The 18,124-nt window shown below is 36.7% G+C and overlaps 1 protein-coding gene across 1 annotated transcript; it reads left to right on the top strand.

Moving 5' to 3' along the window:
* Positions 1-5,345: 5,345 nt before the first annotated feature.
* On the top strand, positions 5,346-8,408 carry LOC308646533 (thyroid receptor-interacting protein 11-like; the record flags this gene model as incomplete). Its single annotated transcript, XM_081289597.1, has 1 exon — positions 5,346-8,408. One exon carries the CDS (start codon positions 5,346-5,348, stop codon positions 8,406-8,408), a length of 3,063 nt encoding a protein of 1,020 aa, XP_081145723.1.
* Positions 8,409-18,124: the final 9,716 nt, after the last annotated feature.

Raw genomic sequence — 18,124 nt, 5'->3', positions numbered from 1 at the left:
TAACTCCCCTGCTGAGTGATGTGGTGTCAGGCACCCATGCTGCTAGACTGCCCCGCTCTTCTAGGTTTCAAGTGACTGTTTTTTGCCTGGGCATGTCTTCCTACAGCCTCATGGGTGGAGCTATGCTCACCTGTTCCTTTGTAATATTCCCCCTTGCCCTGTTTAGGATAGAATGTTCCATGGAAGTGCCTTGTGTGTGTCCCCTTTTCTTACTGTGCCCTTGGGTGTGCCTTCTGACAGCGGACATCATAAAGATAGACTTAGCCCCCTGAAACCATACCCCTTGCCTCATTTGAATAGCTTCTCCTCAGTAAAAGGGGTCAGCACGTGCGCTCGCTCTCTCTCTCTCTCTCTCTCTCTCTCTCTCTCTCTCTCTCTCCTGCAGACCCTTAAGGTGAGAGGAGCTATCAGAGTGACCCTAAAGAAAAAGGTATTTGTGTCTCTTGTGTGGTTATTTTGTGCAGCCCAATTATCTCAATTTACCTGGAGTAACCTCTGAGCCTTTTAGTTGAGAACAGAAACCCGGTAGGGTTGCGTTAATACTGAATGTGACAAGTTCTGTGTCAGACTCCAATCTTCAGTTTCATCTCAGTCCAGGTGGGTCCTGGAACCTGGTAGGCCTTGCAGTGTCCTGACTCTGTTGATAGATTCCATTCATTAAAATTCAGCAGCAGAGACAAATGCCTCCTCCCTGCAGCCAGCTCCTCTCCCTGAGTAAACACTCTGCCTCAAAGGCTGTGAAGACCACCATGTCCACAGCCAATTTCAATACTTGGTTCCTCCCTGAAACCAATAACTGGGCCCACAACATATGGTTAACATACCCTTCTAGATAAAGAATGTGTTTATTTAGGTTCATGCAGAAGCAAAAGAAGAAAGAATAGGATCCATGAGAAAATCCCATAGTGGACCTTGAACCTGAGCAGAGCCTATTCCACTAGCCTGGCTCTCCATGTAAGCCCACTGCTGTACCCATAAAGCACCCTTCTAGACTTTGACCTTCCTTGAGTTTTCAGTTTGAATTTAGAAGTAGCTCTTTTACCAAAGTTTCCTTCATTGTCGTTTTAGTCACCTTTTCCATCACCGTGACCAAAAGACCTGATAAGAACAACATATAGGAGGGAAAGATTATTTTGGATCCTGATTTCAGAGGTTCAGTCTGTGGTTGGCTGACTACATAGCATTGGGCTCAAGGTGAGGCAGAACATCATGGCCAAAGGGCATGCAGAGGAAAGCAGCTGAGGACATGGCAACAAAGAAGCAGAGAAGAAAGCTCCACTCACCAGGGACAAAATCTAAACCCCAAAGACATGCCCCCAGTGACCTCTGTCTTCCAGCAACACCATACTTGCTTTTAGTGACCACCTAGTTAATTCACATCAGTTGATTAACCCACTGATTAGGTTATAACTCTCATAATCTAATGATTTCACTCTGGTGGTTCTTGCATTGTCTTATACATGAGCTTTTGGGGGACACCTCATGTCTAAACCATGACACTTGTATTTTCCATATTCCTCATACCATCTTTTAAAATATGTTTTGAAAAGCTGGTCCCAGCAATTGAGTGAAAGAAGTGATACTTCCAATAGGAATATTGGAAGAGTGTTACTTCCAAGAGTGTTACTGTCTGTAAGTCAGTGGACATCTGATATGTCCTTTGATGTCTATATGCAAAAATATATAGATGCATACGTGGATTTTTAGATTTAAAACATAAATATATTTCTACGTGGATTTCCACATGGAAGTTATAGATAAAAATTAACCTTAGTTTCACTTGACTTTTGGTAACAATTTGGCATCTGGTTTTTTCATATAATTGGTGAATGTGCATAATAAGCTTGAAAACAAGCTTAAAGAATATAACTTTTCCTTTGCTTTATTTAAAGTATAATTTGAGATGGGAATAAAATAGAGTCAATTTCAGTGGAGGCCCAGGACCTTCCATAAGTTTTAATATGCTGAGGTTTAGGTGTTTGGAACCATAGCCTTAGAGTCTACAGTGCTGCAGACATTCCAGTCACCCAAATCTGATTTTTACCCACTCTTCCACCCCATTTTAAAAGTTGTAGTTTACCTAAAAGGGTTACCAGTTCACTCTTGCACCTTTTTCCCAGGCTGAAGAAAGCATTTATTTCAAAACGTGCTCTCTCTGGCAACAACATTGTTTTAGCCCTTTCCTCACAAAGGTGAATTCTCTTGGTGTTTAGACTATCATGGCTCCAGAAGCAAGGGGTAGTGTAGGCCCCATGGCAGGGCCTGCAGGAGGCAGCTGGCTCCCCAGGCTTTTGCCACACAAACATACATCCAAATTTCCAACTGCATACTTTCCCCACACCATGGCCCAAACACTAATCCTCCAGTGGTGGGAAAACTAATGTCCAAGACTGTTTCCCTCCCTCCTTCACTCCCTTCTTTCCTTCCTTCCTTCCTTCCTTCCTTCCTTCCTTCCTTCTTCTCTGCTGTTCTCTAGATGGTATAGAAAAATAAAGGACTTTGGGGAATCTGTTGCCTCTTTAGACCTTTATATTCTGCCTTCCAACTACAAAAACACAGACAGGAAGAAAGAAATACATTATTGGGTCAGACAGAAAGAGCTTTGAATTTTTTCCAACCAGTGATTAGTTGTGTAATAATGAACATGTCTAAATCTTCTATGAGCTTTCATTTCTTATAAAAATAGGAATCACATAGCTACCTCAAAACACTACGGGAAGGAGGTTAGGGTAGAGCTTAGCAATAGAGTACCCACTTAGCCTGAACAAAGCCTTAGTTGGATGCATAGCACTTAAACAAAAACAGAACAGAACAACAACAACAAAAAAGTTATTGGAAGAATTAAATAAATAATATCAGGTCTCTAAATCATAAAGCAAATAGCCCAGCTCTTTTTACAGGGCTCACTAATTCTCACTAATTTAGTCTCATTTCCTCAGTCTCTCAAAAAGGCTATATATTTGTAGATTATATTGGAATATTTTTTAAAAATCATTTTAAGACCTTACACATTTAGAGAATTTACATATACAGTTTTGATTGCTTTCAAGGAACTCCAGTGGTCCACATAATGTAATAATTTGAACTTTGTCAATGTACACATGGTTTGCAGAGTGATCACTTACCTGGGCTAGAGTCTGTTCAGCAGCAAGCATCCTCATCTCAGCCTGACTTTATAGTTTTTAGCTCATATTTCCATCCATGTACCTGTTGTGAAACACGAAAGTCTCTGAATCCTTTGGAAAATGCCCCCCTCTAAACAAAGGAACAAACAGGCAAAAAGCCAAACAAGACAACAACAAAAACATTCTAAATCCAATCAGCAAATAGTGTCACCCCAGAATTGAATAAAAAGTGAAGAAGAAACCTGTGCTTATTCATAAAAAATAGAAATTTGGGCTGAATTATGGAGTTGGAGTGCCACATGGACAAGTGGCATGGATGCATATGATGAATGTTGTCATGCATTCTGTAAAGAAGTAAGGAGAGGAAACTCACAAATTTTCAGTAAATTTTCCAGACAGAATTTGTATTATTAGCTTCATTAATAAGTCTGGCTCTCATTAATAAATTCTATTTATAGAATTATAAAAGTCTTAGGGAGTTAATTAAAAGGTTTTAGTAATACTTGAGTGCACTTTATGATAAGAATTGCATGCTATAATGGTATTTCGGATTTGAAGAATTTGTAAATGTCTCAGGACCCATCTCTTAAGATTGCCTGCTACATAGCATGAGTCTCTAAGATTTCATCTCAGTCCAGTCAGAATGGCAGATATTAAGAATACAAACAACAATAGGCGTTGGCAAGGATATGGGGGAAAAGTCACACTCATATATTGCTGGTGGTACTATAAATTGGTGCAGCCTATTTTGAAAGCAGTATGGAGATTCCTTGGCAAGCTGGGCATGGAACCACCATTTGACACACCTATCCCACTCCTTGGTCTGTACCCAAGTACTTAAACAACAGCATACTACAGGGACACAACCACATCAATGCTTATAGCAGCATAATTCACAATAGCTAAATTGTGGAGACAACCTAGATGCCTTTCAGTAGATGAATGGATAAAGAAAATGTGGTATATATACACAATGGAATATTATTCAGCCTTAAACAAAAATGAAATTATGGCATTTTCTAGTAAATGGATGGAGCATAGTAAATGAAATAAGCCAATTCCAAGAAACCAAAAGCCGAATGTTTTCTGATATGTGGATGCTAACCCACTGTAAGTGAGTAGGATAGGGATGCATAGAGGAACTTTGGATTAGATAGAGGGGAGTGAGGTGAGGTAGGAAGGATAGTAGAATGAATCAGATAGTGTTACCATGTATGTATATATGATTGCATGACTGGTATAATTCTACATAATGTACAACCAGAAGAATGAGAAGTCATACTCCATTTATGTGTGATGTTCAGAATATATTCTACCGTCACGTATAACTACTTAGAACAAATAAAAAAATAAAAATTCTTTATGTAAGAATCACAGCAAATAATCAGTTCGTAAAATAATCTAAATGATTTACTAATCTAAGTAATCTAACATAATCTCTAAAATACATTTGTGATCTACTTCACAATGTTACTGTGGCTCACTGTAAAGTCTTAATAAATACAAACTCTTAGTATTAAGCTTTGTTGTTGTTGTTGTTGTTTTTTGTTGTTGTGCTGGTAGTGATTTGTGGTACTAATGATTGAACCCAAGAATGCTCTACTACTGAGCTACATTCCCATTTCCATTTTACTTTTTTTCTGGAACATATATGAAGTACATATATGAAGACATGAATTGGTGTTCAAAAACTTTGTATAAAATCAGAGATGTGGAAAATTGTGCTCTATATGTGTAATAAGAATTGTAATGCATTCCACTGTCATATATTAAAAAAAAATAAAAATTCCACTGGAAACCATCACCAACAGATTAGATTGCATACAAAACAGAACTTGAATCCTTGAGGACAGACCTTCAACTTCAGGCCGCCAAGACAGGGTAAAGGCTCTCAGATGGGGTTGTTCTTGTAGCCAGCATGGAAGTGGCAGGACCAGCCCACGAAGCTGGTCACCCAACCAGAGGGCTGAAAGTCCAGGGAGAGAGCAGAGGCTCCACGGGGGTTACTGCGCCCCTGGCAACAAGTTCCTGATCAAAGCCCAGGCCAGGCCTCTACATTTGAGGCAGAGTGCCAAGGGTGTCAGGAACCCTGCACTGCCCAGAATTCTGAATGCTTTGGTCATAATTGACCCCTACAGCGCTCCAGGACATTCAGCTGGAAGATGGATGGCCATAGAGTGGTTTTCAGAGAGGAGCTGATGGCTCTCTGAAGCTCTAGCAATGTCATCCTGGTTTAGAGGCCTAGGCTCTGGCTTGGGCCACTCCTTGGGTCAGGTGGGAGACAGCTTGGCTTCCCCCACTGGCCAAGTCTCCAACTGCACCATAGATATGGCTGTGGAGGTCTCCAAAGCTGTGGAAACCCGTTCACTTCATTGTCGGAGAAAGAAAATTGAAGCCAGGAAATCAAGGTTGAGATCTGAGAATAAAAGACTTAAAAAGTATTGTACTGATCTGGAAAAAAAGCATGAAGCATCAGAGCTTCAAATAAACCTTCAATCTACAAGTTACCGAAACCAACTGCAACAGAAACAGGTAGAAATCAGCCATCTTCAAGCAAACCAAATGGCACTACAGGAGCAGTTGTTGAGCCTGCAGTCAGCTGCTCAATCAGTACCTTCAGGAGCGGGTGGTGTACCAGCAACCAGTGCACCTTGTTCATCTGGTAATGGACTCATTGAAATCTGCAAACTACAACATACTATTAAGGTCCTGGAACAAAACCGAAGTCAGGACATGGATCATCACCAACATGAAATGTCTGTTTTGCAAAATGCACATCAACAGAAACTGGCAGAGTTAAATCACCAGCATCAACAGAAGTCAAATGACTACGAAGGACGGATTGCAGAACTGGAAAAGCTGTTAAATCAAGGTGACTCAGGAGTTACAGTAACTGATGAGTCTCAAGTCTGGGAAATGCAAAACACTATTCAAGTTTTACAAACTGAAAAACTAGAGTCCACAAGAAGAATCAAAGAACTTGAGGATACAATAAAAGACATAAGTAAAAAATTGTCTTCTGCAGAAAACGATAGAGATGTCCTGAAGAGAGATAAAGAACAGCTCAGTGTGGAAAAGCAACAAATGATTGAAGAATGTGAAAACTTGAAATTGGAATGTACTAAATTGCAACCTTCTGTGATGGAGCAGAGTGATCCTGTGGCAGGAACAATTTCTCCACAGAGTTCATCAGTGGGAGAAGTGTTGAGAATACAACAAGCCCTGTCTGATGCTGAAAATGAAAAAATGAGACTGAGTAGTTTAAAACAAGATACCAGTCTTGCTGAAGACAATCTGAAACTTCAAATGCATGTCCAAGTTTTAGAAAAAGAGAAGTCATTATTGAGTCAAGAAAAGGAAGAACTTCAGATATCACTTTGCAAACTGAGCAGGAAATATGAAGTCATTAAAAGTTCGGCTTCAACAGACATGAATTTGAATGTACAAATACATGACTTAACACTTAACATGGATGCTAAGGAGCAAGAACTGAATGAAAGTATTAATAAAAAGGAAATGCTGATAGATGAGTTAGAAGAACTGGACAATGAGAACCAGGAAGCTACAAAGCACATGAATTTGAAAATAGATGAGCTATCAAAACAGCAAAATGAAGGAGATGGTCTTATCACGAAATTGAAACAAGATCTAGATGACAAAAAAGAGAGAGTTCATCAACTTGAGGAGGATAAAATGGACATAACTAAAGAGTTGCATGTAGAGAAAGAAAAGTTAACTGAGAGTGCACTGAGCCTCCGTGATTTGCATTTAACCAAGCAGAAGCTTGAAGATAAAGTCGAAGATTTAGTAAATCAGCTAAGTCAGTCACAAAAAAGTAGTTTAAATATCCAGCAGGAAAACCTGGAACTTAAGGAATACATTAGCCAAAAGGAAGAGGAACTATGTAGAGTTCGGAACGAGTTAAGATGTGCTGTTAATGAAGACTCTAATTTTAAGGATGACTTGCTTAAAGAAGGGGAAGTCGAAATTACAAACTTGAAGCAAAATCTTGCAGAAGTAGAACAGCTCAATGAAAATTTAAAGAAAGTTGCTTTTGATCTGAAAATGGAAAATGACAAGTTAATTTCAGCATGTGAAGAAGTAAGGCATCAGTTGGAAGAATCTATTGCTGGTAACAACCAAATTTCTCTAGAAAAAGACACTATTATGGAGACTCTGAAAACAGAGAAAGAACAGATACAAGTAGAACTGTGTCAGGCCAAAAAGAAACTGTTGGAAGAAGCAAACAATTATAGGCAGACTATTCAGGAACTCTCAAATGTATGTAATTGTAATACCTCTGCCTTACAGCTGGAACAAGAGCGTGTAGTGCAACTCAGTCAAGAGAAGGACTTTGAAATAGCAGGACTCAAGAAGAATATTGAGCAAATGGCTACTGATCAAAAAGAAACTAAGGAAATGTTGGCATCTCGTTTAGAAGAACAGAAGCAATTGATGCAACTTATAAATGAGAAAGAAGTTTTTATTGGCCAACTCAAACAAGAAAGTTCAGAATTGCAAAAGGATTTAGATAAGTGTTCTCAGGCCTTAAAACAAAATGAAACTTTAAGGCAGACCATAGAGGGAAAAGACAGAAGTCTTAGCTCCATGAAAGAAGAAAACAGTCATCTGCAAGAAGAATTGGAAAGACTTAGGGAACAGCAGAATCAAGTTGGAGCTGTGGCTGAGCCTGAAACCCTCGACAGTATCACAGAACTAGAATCTGAGGTATCTCAACTGAATACCATCAAGAATCATCTGGAAGAGGAAGTTACACATCATCAAAAGGTCATTGAAGATCAAAACCAGAGTCAAATGCAACTACTTCAGTCTCTACAGCAGCAGAAGGAGGAAATGGATGAATTTAAATACCAGTATGAGCAGATGAAGGCTGCACATACCCAATTGTTTTTAGAAAAAGACAAGGAAATTAAGAATTTGCAGAAAACCATTGAACAAATAAAAGCCCAGGGGCATGAAGAGAGACAAGTCATTCAAACAGAGAATGCTGATATTTTCCAAGAAACAAAAGTAAAAAGCCTTAATATAGAAAATGGGAGTGAAAACCATGACATGTGTAAAGCCAAAATGGAAAAATTTGTGAAAAGAATCAAAGAACGAGTATTTGAGATTAAACTTCTGAATGAAAGGAATATATCTTTAACCAAACAGATTGTTCAGCTGTCTAAAGATGAGGTTGAGAAACTTACTCAAATTATCCAGCAGAAAGACATGGAGAGACGAGCTCTTCCTGCTAGAATGTCTCCAGTTTCATACACCTAGGATGTCCTTGACCTCTAGCAGTAACTCTAGACTTCACTGTGGAAAGAGAACGTTTTAAATGAGAAGATCCAAAAGTTTCCCCAGCATACCTTTGAGACCAGATGAGAAAACTATGCTTAATAGTTCTTTTTCAGGACTTTTTGTTCAGTTTCTGGAAACAGAATCTCATTGTCACTAGGGGGCAAAATTGCAATGTATGCACTTGAGGGGAGAAATAAAGAATGTTCATGTACTTCTGCCCCTTTCAATGCTTTATTCATTCAAATTACTAATTTCACTCTATAGGTTCTTAATCAAGAAAACAACAATCCTTAATGCTAGGGACTGCAATAGACATAATCAATTCACAGCAAACAATTCTAGATTAATTCTAAGCACTGCAAAACACACTTAATCATGATAGGCTAATGACAGACATTTCCTCTGCATGCTAAATTCAAAAGTCCTAAGCCTTAGGCTTTAAGTCCATCAGATGCACACTAACTCAGACTGCGGTGACCAGGTCCAGAATCAAGGCAGGCTTTTCCTGGCATGCAGTGGACCACTGGTTGAGGAGAGGGTCCTAGGGAGAAGTTGTGGCTCTCACCAAGGTCCACACAAGGTGGTGGAGTTTGAGAGCAGTGAGGTTCACACAGAGGCTCAGGAAATTATGACAAGTGATGGGATGTCAGGTCCTTAGCAGGCTTTCCAGCTTGAGTGCATCCTTGTTTGGGCTGGCTGAATTCCTGTTCATTTGCTCTATTATTTATACTAAATTTGGGGGCTTTTTGACCCCCCTTTCAATCCTTATCAGCTACCACCAGATTACTCAGCGACATCACTTACCCTGGGGTCAGAAACAACTGGTCTAGTGGTCTCCACCCTGATCTTATCCCCTTTCCCTCTTATCAGGAGAGGACAGCCTGCCAAGGACTTCTCTCTGTTTAACAGAGTGAGGGGAAGCAACTTGTTTGAGGACATACTGGAGGACTCTGTGAGTGTGCCTAGTGAAACTGCAGGTTTCAAACTGAAGTTTTTAAAACGGAGTTGCTTAGGCTCAGGCCTAAGGCCTTCCTAACATTCATCCAGCTATTCTACCACCAAAACTTTCTGTTCATGCCATGAAACTTCTAGACTCGCTAGGAAGGAGAAAGCAAGGGGCAAAAGTACCAGGAAGTTTTAAAGATGCAGCAGAATCCAGAGCTGGTAGAAGAACCATTCTTGGCTCCCCATTTGGAAGCTGTGACTCTTATTAATGCAGCTGGATTTGGACCTGATGGACCTGGGCATCTTCATTTGACCTGCACACTATTGCCAGTGCCCCTTGACAACAGCCCCAGAGTTGTACTAAAGGACCTTTTAAAGCAATATGTGATTCTCAAGCCAGAGATGATTTAGCACTTTAAAGAAGCCATAAACCCAAGGTACTTCTCACAATTTGGCATTTTGGAAAAAAAGTCCTGTATTTTTAGAAAAAAGATAAAGAAAAAAGGCTGATATATAGAGCTACTGGGTATTTTGTCTTCCTTTTTTCTTTCTTTTTTTTTTTTTTGATGTAGCTCTTAAAAATTTTGTTTTGTTTTGTTTGCTGTAGCACTTTCTGTTTATAAAAATTTGTTCTGATGTTATTAGGTAACCATAAGCAGTAATCAATTCTTAAATACTTTGTGAATCAGAACAGTATCAGTGAACTATACAGCTCAACCTCTCTTTTAATGATATTATTTGTTAAATTTAATTGTATTAAAATAAAAATGATACATTTAAATAACAGAAAAGAAGAAAAATCCAAACTATGATGTAGCAAGAAGTTGTGAATTCTTTATCAAATAAAACTAAAAGAAAATTACAGTTGCAGGGCCCAAACATGAAATTTAGTGGATAAATTCTAAGATTCTTTTAATCAAAATACTATGAACCTATCCATTTTACTATTTTCATTTGTATAAAAAGTCACTTCATGTTAAATTCAATTTTCTAGGTGTTAAATATGTCCATAAGGAAAATGATTTCTACACGTTAAGTTTGAGTCATTATATCAATCATTTCCAATAAAAAAGTTAATTTGTAAGAATGTATCATTGGGCTGGGGATGTGGCTAAAGTGGTAGTGCGCTCGCCTGGCATGCGTGCGGCCCGGGTTCGATCCTCAGCACCACATACCAACAAAGATGTTGTGTCCGCCGAGAACTAAAAAATATTAAAAATTCTCTCTCTCTCTCTCTCTCTCTCTCTCTCTCCTCTCTCACTAAAAAAAAAAAAAAAAAAAAAAAAGAATGTATCATTAAAATCTGGACTATTTATCTACACACTTCTCTGGGTTAACAAAAGGAGTATTTAAAATTAATCTTTTTTATTTTTGTAAATTAAGATAAAACATGAATCAAGAGTTTCCAACTTGAGTTGGGCAAAGTCGGAGAGGAGAGAAAGCAGATTATGTGGCAATTGTTTCTCTGACACCTGTAGTTTCTAGAACCATTAAGAACATTTTTATTAAAATTAATTTAATAAAATTTAATATAAAATAAATTATGTCATAATTAAATATAAATTAATTTTCTTACATTTAATTTAAGTTTATTTTATTAATTTTGTTAGTTTTTATTATATTTAATTTAAATTTATTATTTAATTAGTATTGCTTATTAATTTAATAAAATTAATTGTATTTAATTATAAGTTATATTTTAAAATTTACTAAATTTTATTTAAATTAGTTTAATAAAATGTAAAGAAATTAAATAAAATTTAAGATAAATCAGATTATTTAATATGAATTACATAATTTAATATAAATTTTTATACAATTAAATTAATTTTAATGAAAGTGTTCTTAGTGGTTTTGGAAGCTGCAGGTGTCAGCTTTTCTTTTTTATTTCTTTTTTTAAAATTTTCTCTCAGTGTCAACTTTTTTTAATTTCTTTGATAGGAACATGTGGTTTATCTTTTAAACCTCCAGCAATTTACAAAAAAGAAAAAAAGTACTAGTTGTGACTTTTTTACATAGTGCGGAAAATGTACCTGAAGGAAATGCTCATCATCTTTAGAAGAATTTGTATAAAAAGGAGGAGAAGAAGTTTTTTTCTGGGGCATTGCCAGTTCCCTACAACTCTGCGGATATGGTTCTCTGTGATTTCATCATGCATATAGGTTGATGTGACCATCACCACCACAGCCAGGAGACATACTTGCATCCTAAGGATCACTGAAATCACTTCCATGACACCAGCACCAGCTGTTTAGAACTTAAGAGTATTTCTTTAATTTTTTTTTCAGCCCATTATAAAAAGTCCTGACTTGATGCTTAGTTGTATGAAGATGTTCTTATTTACAGTTGGAAGTTGTACATTGAATAACTTATTTATATTGCCATTCTTATGTACATTTAAAGAAAGTTGCCCTAGGAGTTCATTTGACAAATGTTAAACTGCCTCCTGAGCTTTGTGCAATGTAGCATCAGAGATGATCCTCTACTTAGAGCAGAGCTACATTCGGGGAATTCCTCTGTAACTTGAAAACATGTTAAACTGAAAATGCATGTACCACACTTAATGTTCTGCAGTGTGCAGATGGGGCTGATAGAGAGCTGCCACTCACTGGTGCTGCCCTGTCAAGGGGGTGTTGTACTGCATATTGCTAGCCCAGGAACAAGTGAAAATTCAAATCTAATGTATGAGTTCTACTGAATGTCTTTTACTTTTGTACTACCATAAAATTTAAAATCTTTTTTTTAAAGAAAAGCATTATTAGTTATTGTGATAATTAAATTCAAGCACTTATATATTCTCTGGCTGACTGAGAGAGTTATCAACAAATTGGAATTTCCAAAGTAGAATTATAAACAAATTGAAATTTCCAAAATCACATGGTGAAAGTTAATGTGTATTGGCTAAATATTCCTAATCTCATCCTTCAGTTTTCCTTCAATGAAAGTTTTATCCTATTCATCAAATATTATCTTTATAATAAAGTTATTATTTTAATATCATTTTTGTGATGCATTTCTGTACAGGCAAAAATAATAATTTATTCTTAATGGGTCAAAGAAAAAATAGACAGGGTAAAGGAACTTGAATACTCAGCATGTAATAAAGGGGGAAAATAAAACACCATATTCAGAATGCACAAGAACTCTGGGACAGGATTAAAAGAGCATACCTGAGTGTCATTGGGATAGAAAAGAATGTGGAAATACAGGCTGACAGCATTAAGAACATTTTCAATGAGACAGTAAAAGAAAAATGTCCTTATATCAGAAATGAGGGAGCATCCACATAGAGGGGGCATATAAGGTCCCAAATAGACAAGATCAAAATAGAACCTAAGACACACGATAATCAAAATACCTAACATAGAAAAAAAGGAAAGAGCACCAAAAGCTGCAAGAGAAAACCATCAGGTCTCATTTAGGAGCAAGCCAGTAAGGCTCACTTTTGACTCCTGAACTCAGATCCTAAAGAAGAGCAAGGCCCAGAATGAGATATTCAAAGAAAGCTCTTAAAGAAAAATTTTATCAGTCAAGATTTCTAAATCCAGCAAAGCTCTTTCAAAATATATGCAGAAAGTATAACTTTACATGAGAGGGATAAGCTTCAAGAATTTATGATCACCAAAGAAGCACTACAAAGAATGCTCAAAGATAAACTACACAAAGATGTACCCAAAAATAATCCCCAAAGCTCCTAAATAGATGGTGACCATGAGAAGAGCAACCAACTAAATGAAAATTAAGACAGAATTAAATGTAGTAAACAAACCTAAATATCAGAAAACTACAAACACATATCCATAATAACCCTGAACGCATCTGGTCTCAACTCCCCAGTTAAATGACACAGATTAATGGGTTGGATCAAAAAACAAGATCCAACCATGTGGTTTACAACAACCTCTATCACCAGCAGATAGCTCATCCAAATATAAAATTAATAAGGATTTTTCTGACTTTAATACTATAAATCAAATGTACCTAATAGACTTCTACAGAGTATTTCACCAGAAAAAAACTGAATTTACCTTCTTCTGAGATCATAATGGAATAAAACTAGAAATAAATATAAAAAGAAAAGAGAGCTACATAAGCACATGGAGATTTAACACCATTATTTTAAATAAAATATGATCATAGAATAAATAAATGAGAAAAGAAATCCAGAAATTTTTAGGAAACAAATAAGAGATAGAAGACATCAAAATCTCTTGGCCAGTAGGAAAGCAGTTCTAAGAGAAAAAATGAGTACATACATTAAAAAAATAGAGAGATCCTAAATAAACTTATGTTCCACTTCAAGGCTTCAGAAAAGGAAGAGCAAATTAACTCCAAATTATTAGAAGACAGGAAATAATTAATATCAGAGTCCAAATTAATTAATAGAGAATAAAAATATACAGGATCAATGCAATAAAGAGATCAATGCAATAAAGCTCAATAAGATTGATAAACCCTTAGCAAAATTAACCAAAAGAAAGAAAGAGAAGACCCACATAAACAAAATTAGAGATTTAAAGGGAGATATCATCACAGACACTTCTAAAACACACACAATCATTAGAAACTATTTTGAAATTTTATACTCCAATAAACTAGAAAATCCAGACGATGCCAACAAATTTCTGGACAAATATGACCTGCCCAAGTTGAACCAGGAAGACATAGAAAACCTAAACAGACAAATATCAAGTAGTGAAATTGTAACAGCCACAAAACCTTCCAACAAAGAAAAGCCCAGGACCAGATGTATTCTCAGCCAGAGCTTTAAAGAAGAACTAATACTGGTCGTTCTCAAATTATTTCATGAAATTAAAAGAGAGGGAACATTCTCATATACATTCTGTGAAGCCAGTATAATCCTGATACCAAAACCAGACAAAGACACATCAAGGAAAGAAAACTAACAGAACAATATCACTGATGAACACAGACACAAAAATCCTAGATATCAGCAAGACATTAAAAAACATCAAGAAGATAATAGACCATGATCAAATGTATTATCCCAGTCATGCAAGGTTGATTCAGCATATGCAAATCAATAAATATAATTTGCCACTGGAGCAAAATTAAGAACAAAAATCACATAATCATCCCAATAGATGTAGAATAGTCCTTTGATAAATTTCAACACACCTTTATGTTAAAAACATGAATGGAGAAACTAGGAAAAAAAAAAAGAACTTACCTCAACATTATAAAGGCTATAGATGACAAACCCAAAGGCTGTATCATACTGAATGGATAAAAACTGAAACCATTTTCTGTAAAAGCAGGAACAAGACAAGGATGTTCACCCTCACAACTTCTATTCAATATAGTTCTTAAAATCCTAACCAGAACAATCAGGCAAGAGAAGGAAATTAAAGATTTACAAATAGGAAAAAAAAAAGATTTACAAATAGGAAATAAAGAAGTCAAACTTTCTGTTTGCTGATGACATGAGTCTATACTTAGAAGTCCCCAAACACTGCACCAGAAGACTAGAGCTGATAAATTAATTCAATGAAGTAGCATGACACAAGAGCAGCATTCATAAATCCATAGCTTTTCTGTATTTCCACAGTGACTCTTCTGAGAATGAAATCAAGAAAACCATTCCAATCACAATATCCTAAAAAGATTCCTGGGAATTAATACAACCAAGGAGGTGAAAGGAACCAGAAACATGTGATAAAGACCATGAGATGGTTTTTATATAATTTATGTCCCCAAAAGGTTTATAGTTGGAGGTTTGGTCCCCAGTAGTAGTGTCTAGCTGGTGGGACTTTAAGAGGTGGGTGCTAGTGGAAAGTGCTTAGGTCCTCAGGGATTGCATAGTTCTCCTAGGACCTCAAGTCGTCCCCAGTGGCTCTTTGGATTCCCATCTTGCAATATGATCTGTCATTCCTGTACATGCTCCCACCATGATGCTATCTGCCATGAGGTAAAGTAGCAAGAGGGGCCCTTACCCTTTCCCTTGCCAGAGCTGGTACTACCCTATTTGGACTTTCAACCTCCAAACCTATGGGCTAACTAAGTTGTTTTCTTGATAAATAAACAGTCTCAGTTATGCTGTTATAGTAACAGAAGAGTCTCTAACAGAACACTAAGCTAAAGGTCTCATATTCTAAGCTAGATTCAGTTATATTGAAATAAAAGTAAATAATTTGAATTTTCCAACCTTAGGCTTTATGATGGGGCTGAAATGTCACATCTACCAATTCAATAGGTTTGAGGTCACCTCGTGTTTTAATTCTTGATTAATATTAAGCTCTCCATTATCTGAAATTGTTTTAAAGAGGAGAAAGAGAAAAGAAAAATGATTTCTCTCAAATAATTGAACTGCCATAATATTGAAAATAATTGTGTTTATTACTAATGATATTTTTAAAAACTACATTATCTGAAGTAGATTAGACTTATATATATTTTTTATCTTAGTATAAAGTGAACCTGACTGCAACCATCTTGAATTGTAGCCACCATGGGTGCTCTGAGAAACCTCTGGCCTATTTGCCTTATAGTTACCCAGACTATGACAGATTAACAAAATCGCTAGAGAGGTACGTGGAGCTTTACGACCAGACTCTAGTACTGTCAGCTCCAGGAATATGCCTGACATCTTTGGTGTTAGCTTGTGATAAGTCCAGGTATACTTCTACTTGGGTGAAAGCCACTCTTTCTAAGCCCACATTGCTATGGATCTACTAGTCTTGTTGTCACTCTTGACCATGGTTGTGTCAGTAAGTCCCCAGTAACTTGTACTCTGTGCAATCTGGGATCTGTTTGCCTCTTTCTGTGGTCTCTTGACAATTCTCAACTAATGCAGTCACTTCTTAGACACTGGATTTTCCTGAAACTATAACTCAAGGTGTTATTTATCATGTATAAATATTTTGAATCTCATGATAAACTTAAAAAGTTTAGAAAATTTTTCTTTTATAAACTATAGTTAAAATTATGAAGTTTAAATATAAGCACTCTTAACCTACAAATTATATTAAAATATATTTATATGATCACCATCTGTTTCAGCCTTATCTCCAGCTGAGCTTAGTAGGTACTCTCTACAATCTGTAGGTTTAACAATTTTCATTTGATTAAACAACAGGATGAGCCATTTGAAATGTTAACCATAGTAAGCCATGATAAGACTATTAATGTCAGACATAATGAGATTATTTATATCAGGTTTTATATCAACTACACTTTTACTGAATCTCAGGCACATAGAAAGGTGAAGAGAAAAAGGATTTGAAATGACTTGTTGATGTTGCTTTGAAATCATTTAATCCTACAAGTGAAGATTTAAACTAGTCTCTGTAATAACTAATACTTGGGTTTTGCCTCAAGTATTTGACTCAATGGAACCATGAAAGGGAGCACTGTATTTTAAAAGGAAAAGTTAACATTTATGTGATCTATTGCCATGGATATAATATTTGCTTTCCTAGGAGAATAAAACTGTTTCTCTATACTAGTTAACTTCTTTTAAGAACTTGCTTGTATGTTTTCGGGAGGCCAACCTCATGGGTGACTGAGTTACACTCCCCAGCTGGGTGCTGAGGCACTCAGTCACAGAAATGGGTGTGTCTTGCTACAGCCCCATGGGTGAAGCTATGCTCACCTGTTCCTTTGTAATATTACCCCTTGCCCTGTTTAGGATAGAATCTTCCATGGAAGTGCCTTGTGTGTGTCCCCTTTTCTTACTGTGCCCTTGGGTGTGGCCTACCCAGGTGTCAGTCAACCTGCTGACAGTGGACATCATGAAGATAGACTCAGCCCCCTGAAACCTAACCCCTTGCCTCATTTGAATAGCTTCTCCCCAATAAAAGGGGTCAGCTCTCTCTCTCTCTCTTTCTGCGGAAACTTAAGGTCAGAGGAGCCGTCACAGCAACCCCAAAGAAAAAGGTATTTGTGTCTCTTGTGTGGTTATTTCGTGCAGCCCAGTTAGCCCAGTTTAACTAGAGTGACCCCTGAGCCTTTTAGTTACGAGAACAGAAACCTGGCATATGTTGGCCTTATATGATGTTGTAACTTTAACTTAGTCACAGTAGAAAAAAAGAATGTATAGACAGAAAAAGGAACAAAAATAATATGCATTGCAATACTCTAAAATATGTTATTTAATAAGAAAGAAAAATGATTGTTACCTTTGGGATAAAAGAGAAATCTGTGTGAAATATCTGGAACATTAAACATATAGCAACATTACTGTGAATATTAATATTTGTGGGCTACTATGAAGGCAGTTATAAAAAGCATGATGTAATAAAAAGTTTGAAAACAACCATTTTTACTATCTCAACAATTTAAATTATTGAAAATTTGATTGTTTCTTTTCTGATTTTTTACTTTGTAGGGTAGTGAATACAACATTGTTAAAATGTAAGCATAATGGGGGTTGGGGCTGTGGCTCAGTGGCAGAGCACTCACCTAGCACATGTGAGGCTCTGGGTTCTATCCTCAGAACTACATAAAAATACATAAAATAAATATATTTAAAAAGATGTAAGCATAATATATTATTCACACTTGAAATATTCACAAAGGTCCTTCCACTGTTTTCTTGTAAGCATTGCTTTTGTCTATCTAGTGCCATCCATTGTAAGGTTGGGAGGTATTTTAACCAACAGATAACTGATTCAAAAAAGAGAAAACACATCTGTCATTTAGACAGGCCTCTGCCAGTGGAGGCTGGTTGTTAAGCAACCAAAGGGTTTTCTTAAAATTCTGTCCCCAAAGTTTTGTTGTCATGGTCTGTG

This window comes from Spermophilus citellus (assembly GCF_964194105.1).
Source record: "Spermophilus citellus genome assembly, chromosome: 1".
NCBI lineage: Eukaryota > Metazoa > Chordata > Mammalia > Rodentia > Sciuridae > Spermophilus > Spermophilus citellus.
The sequence above is the reverse complement of the archived record's forward strand: the minus strand, read 5'-3'. Positions and strand labels throughout refer to the sequence as shown.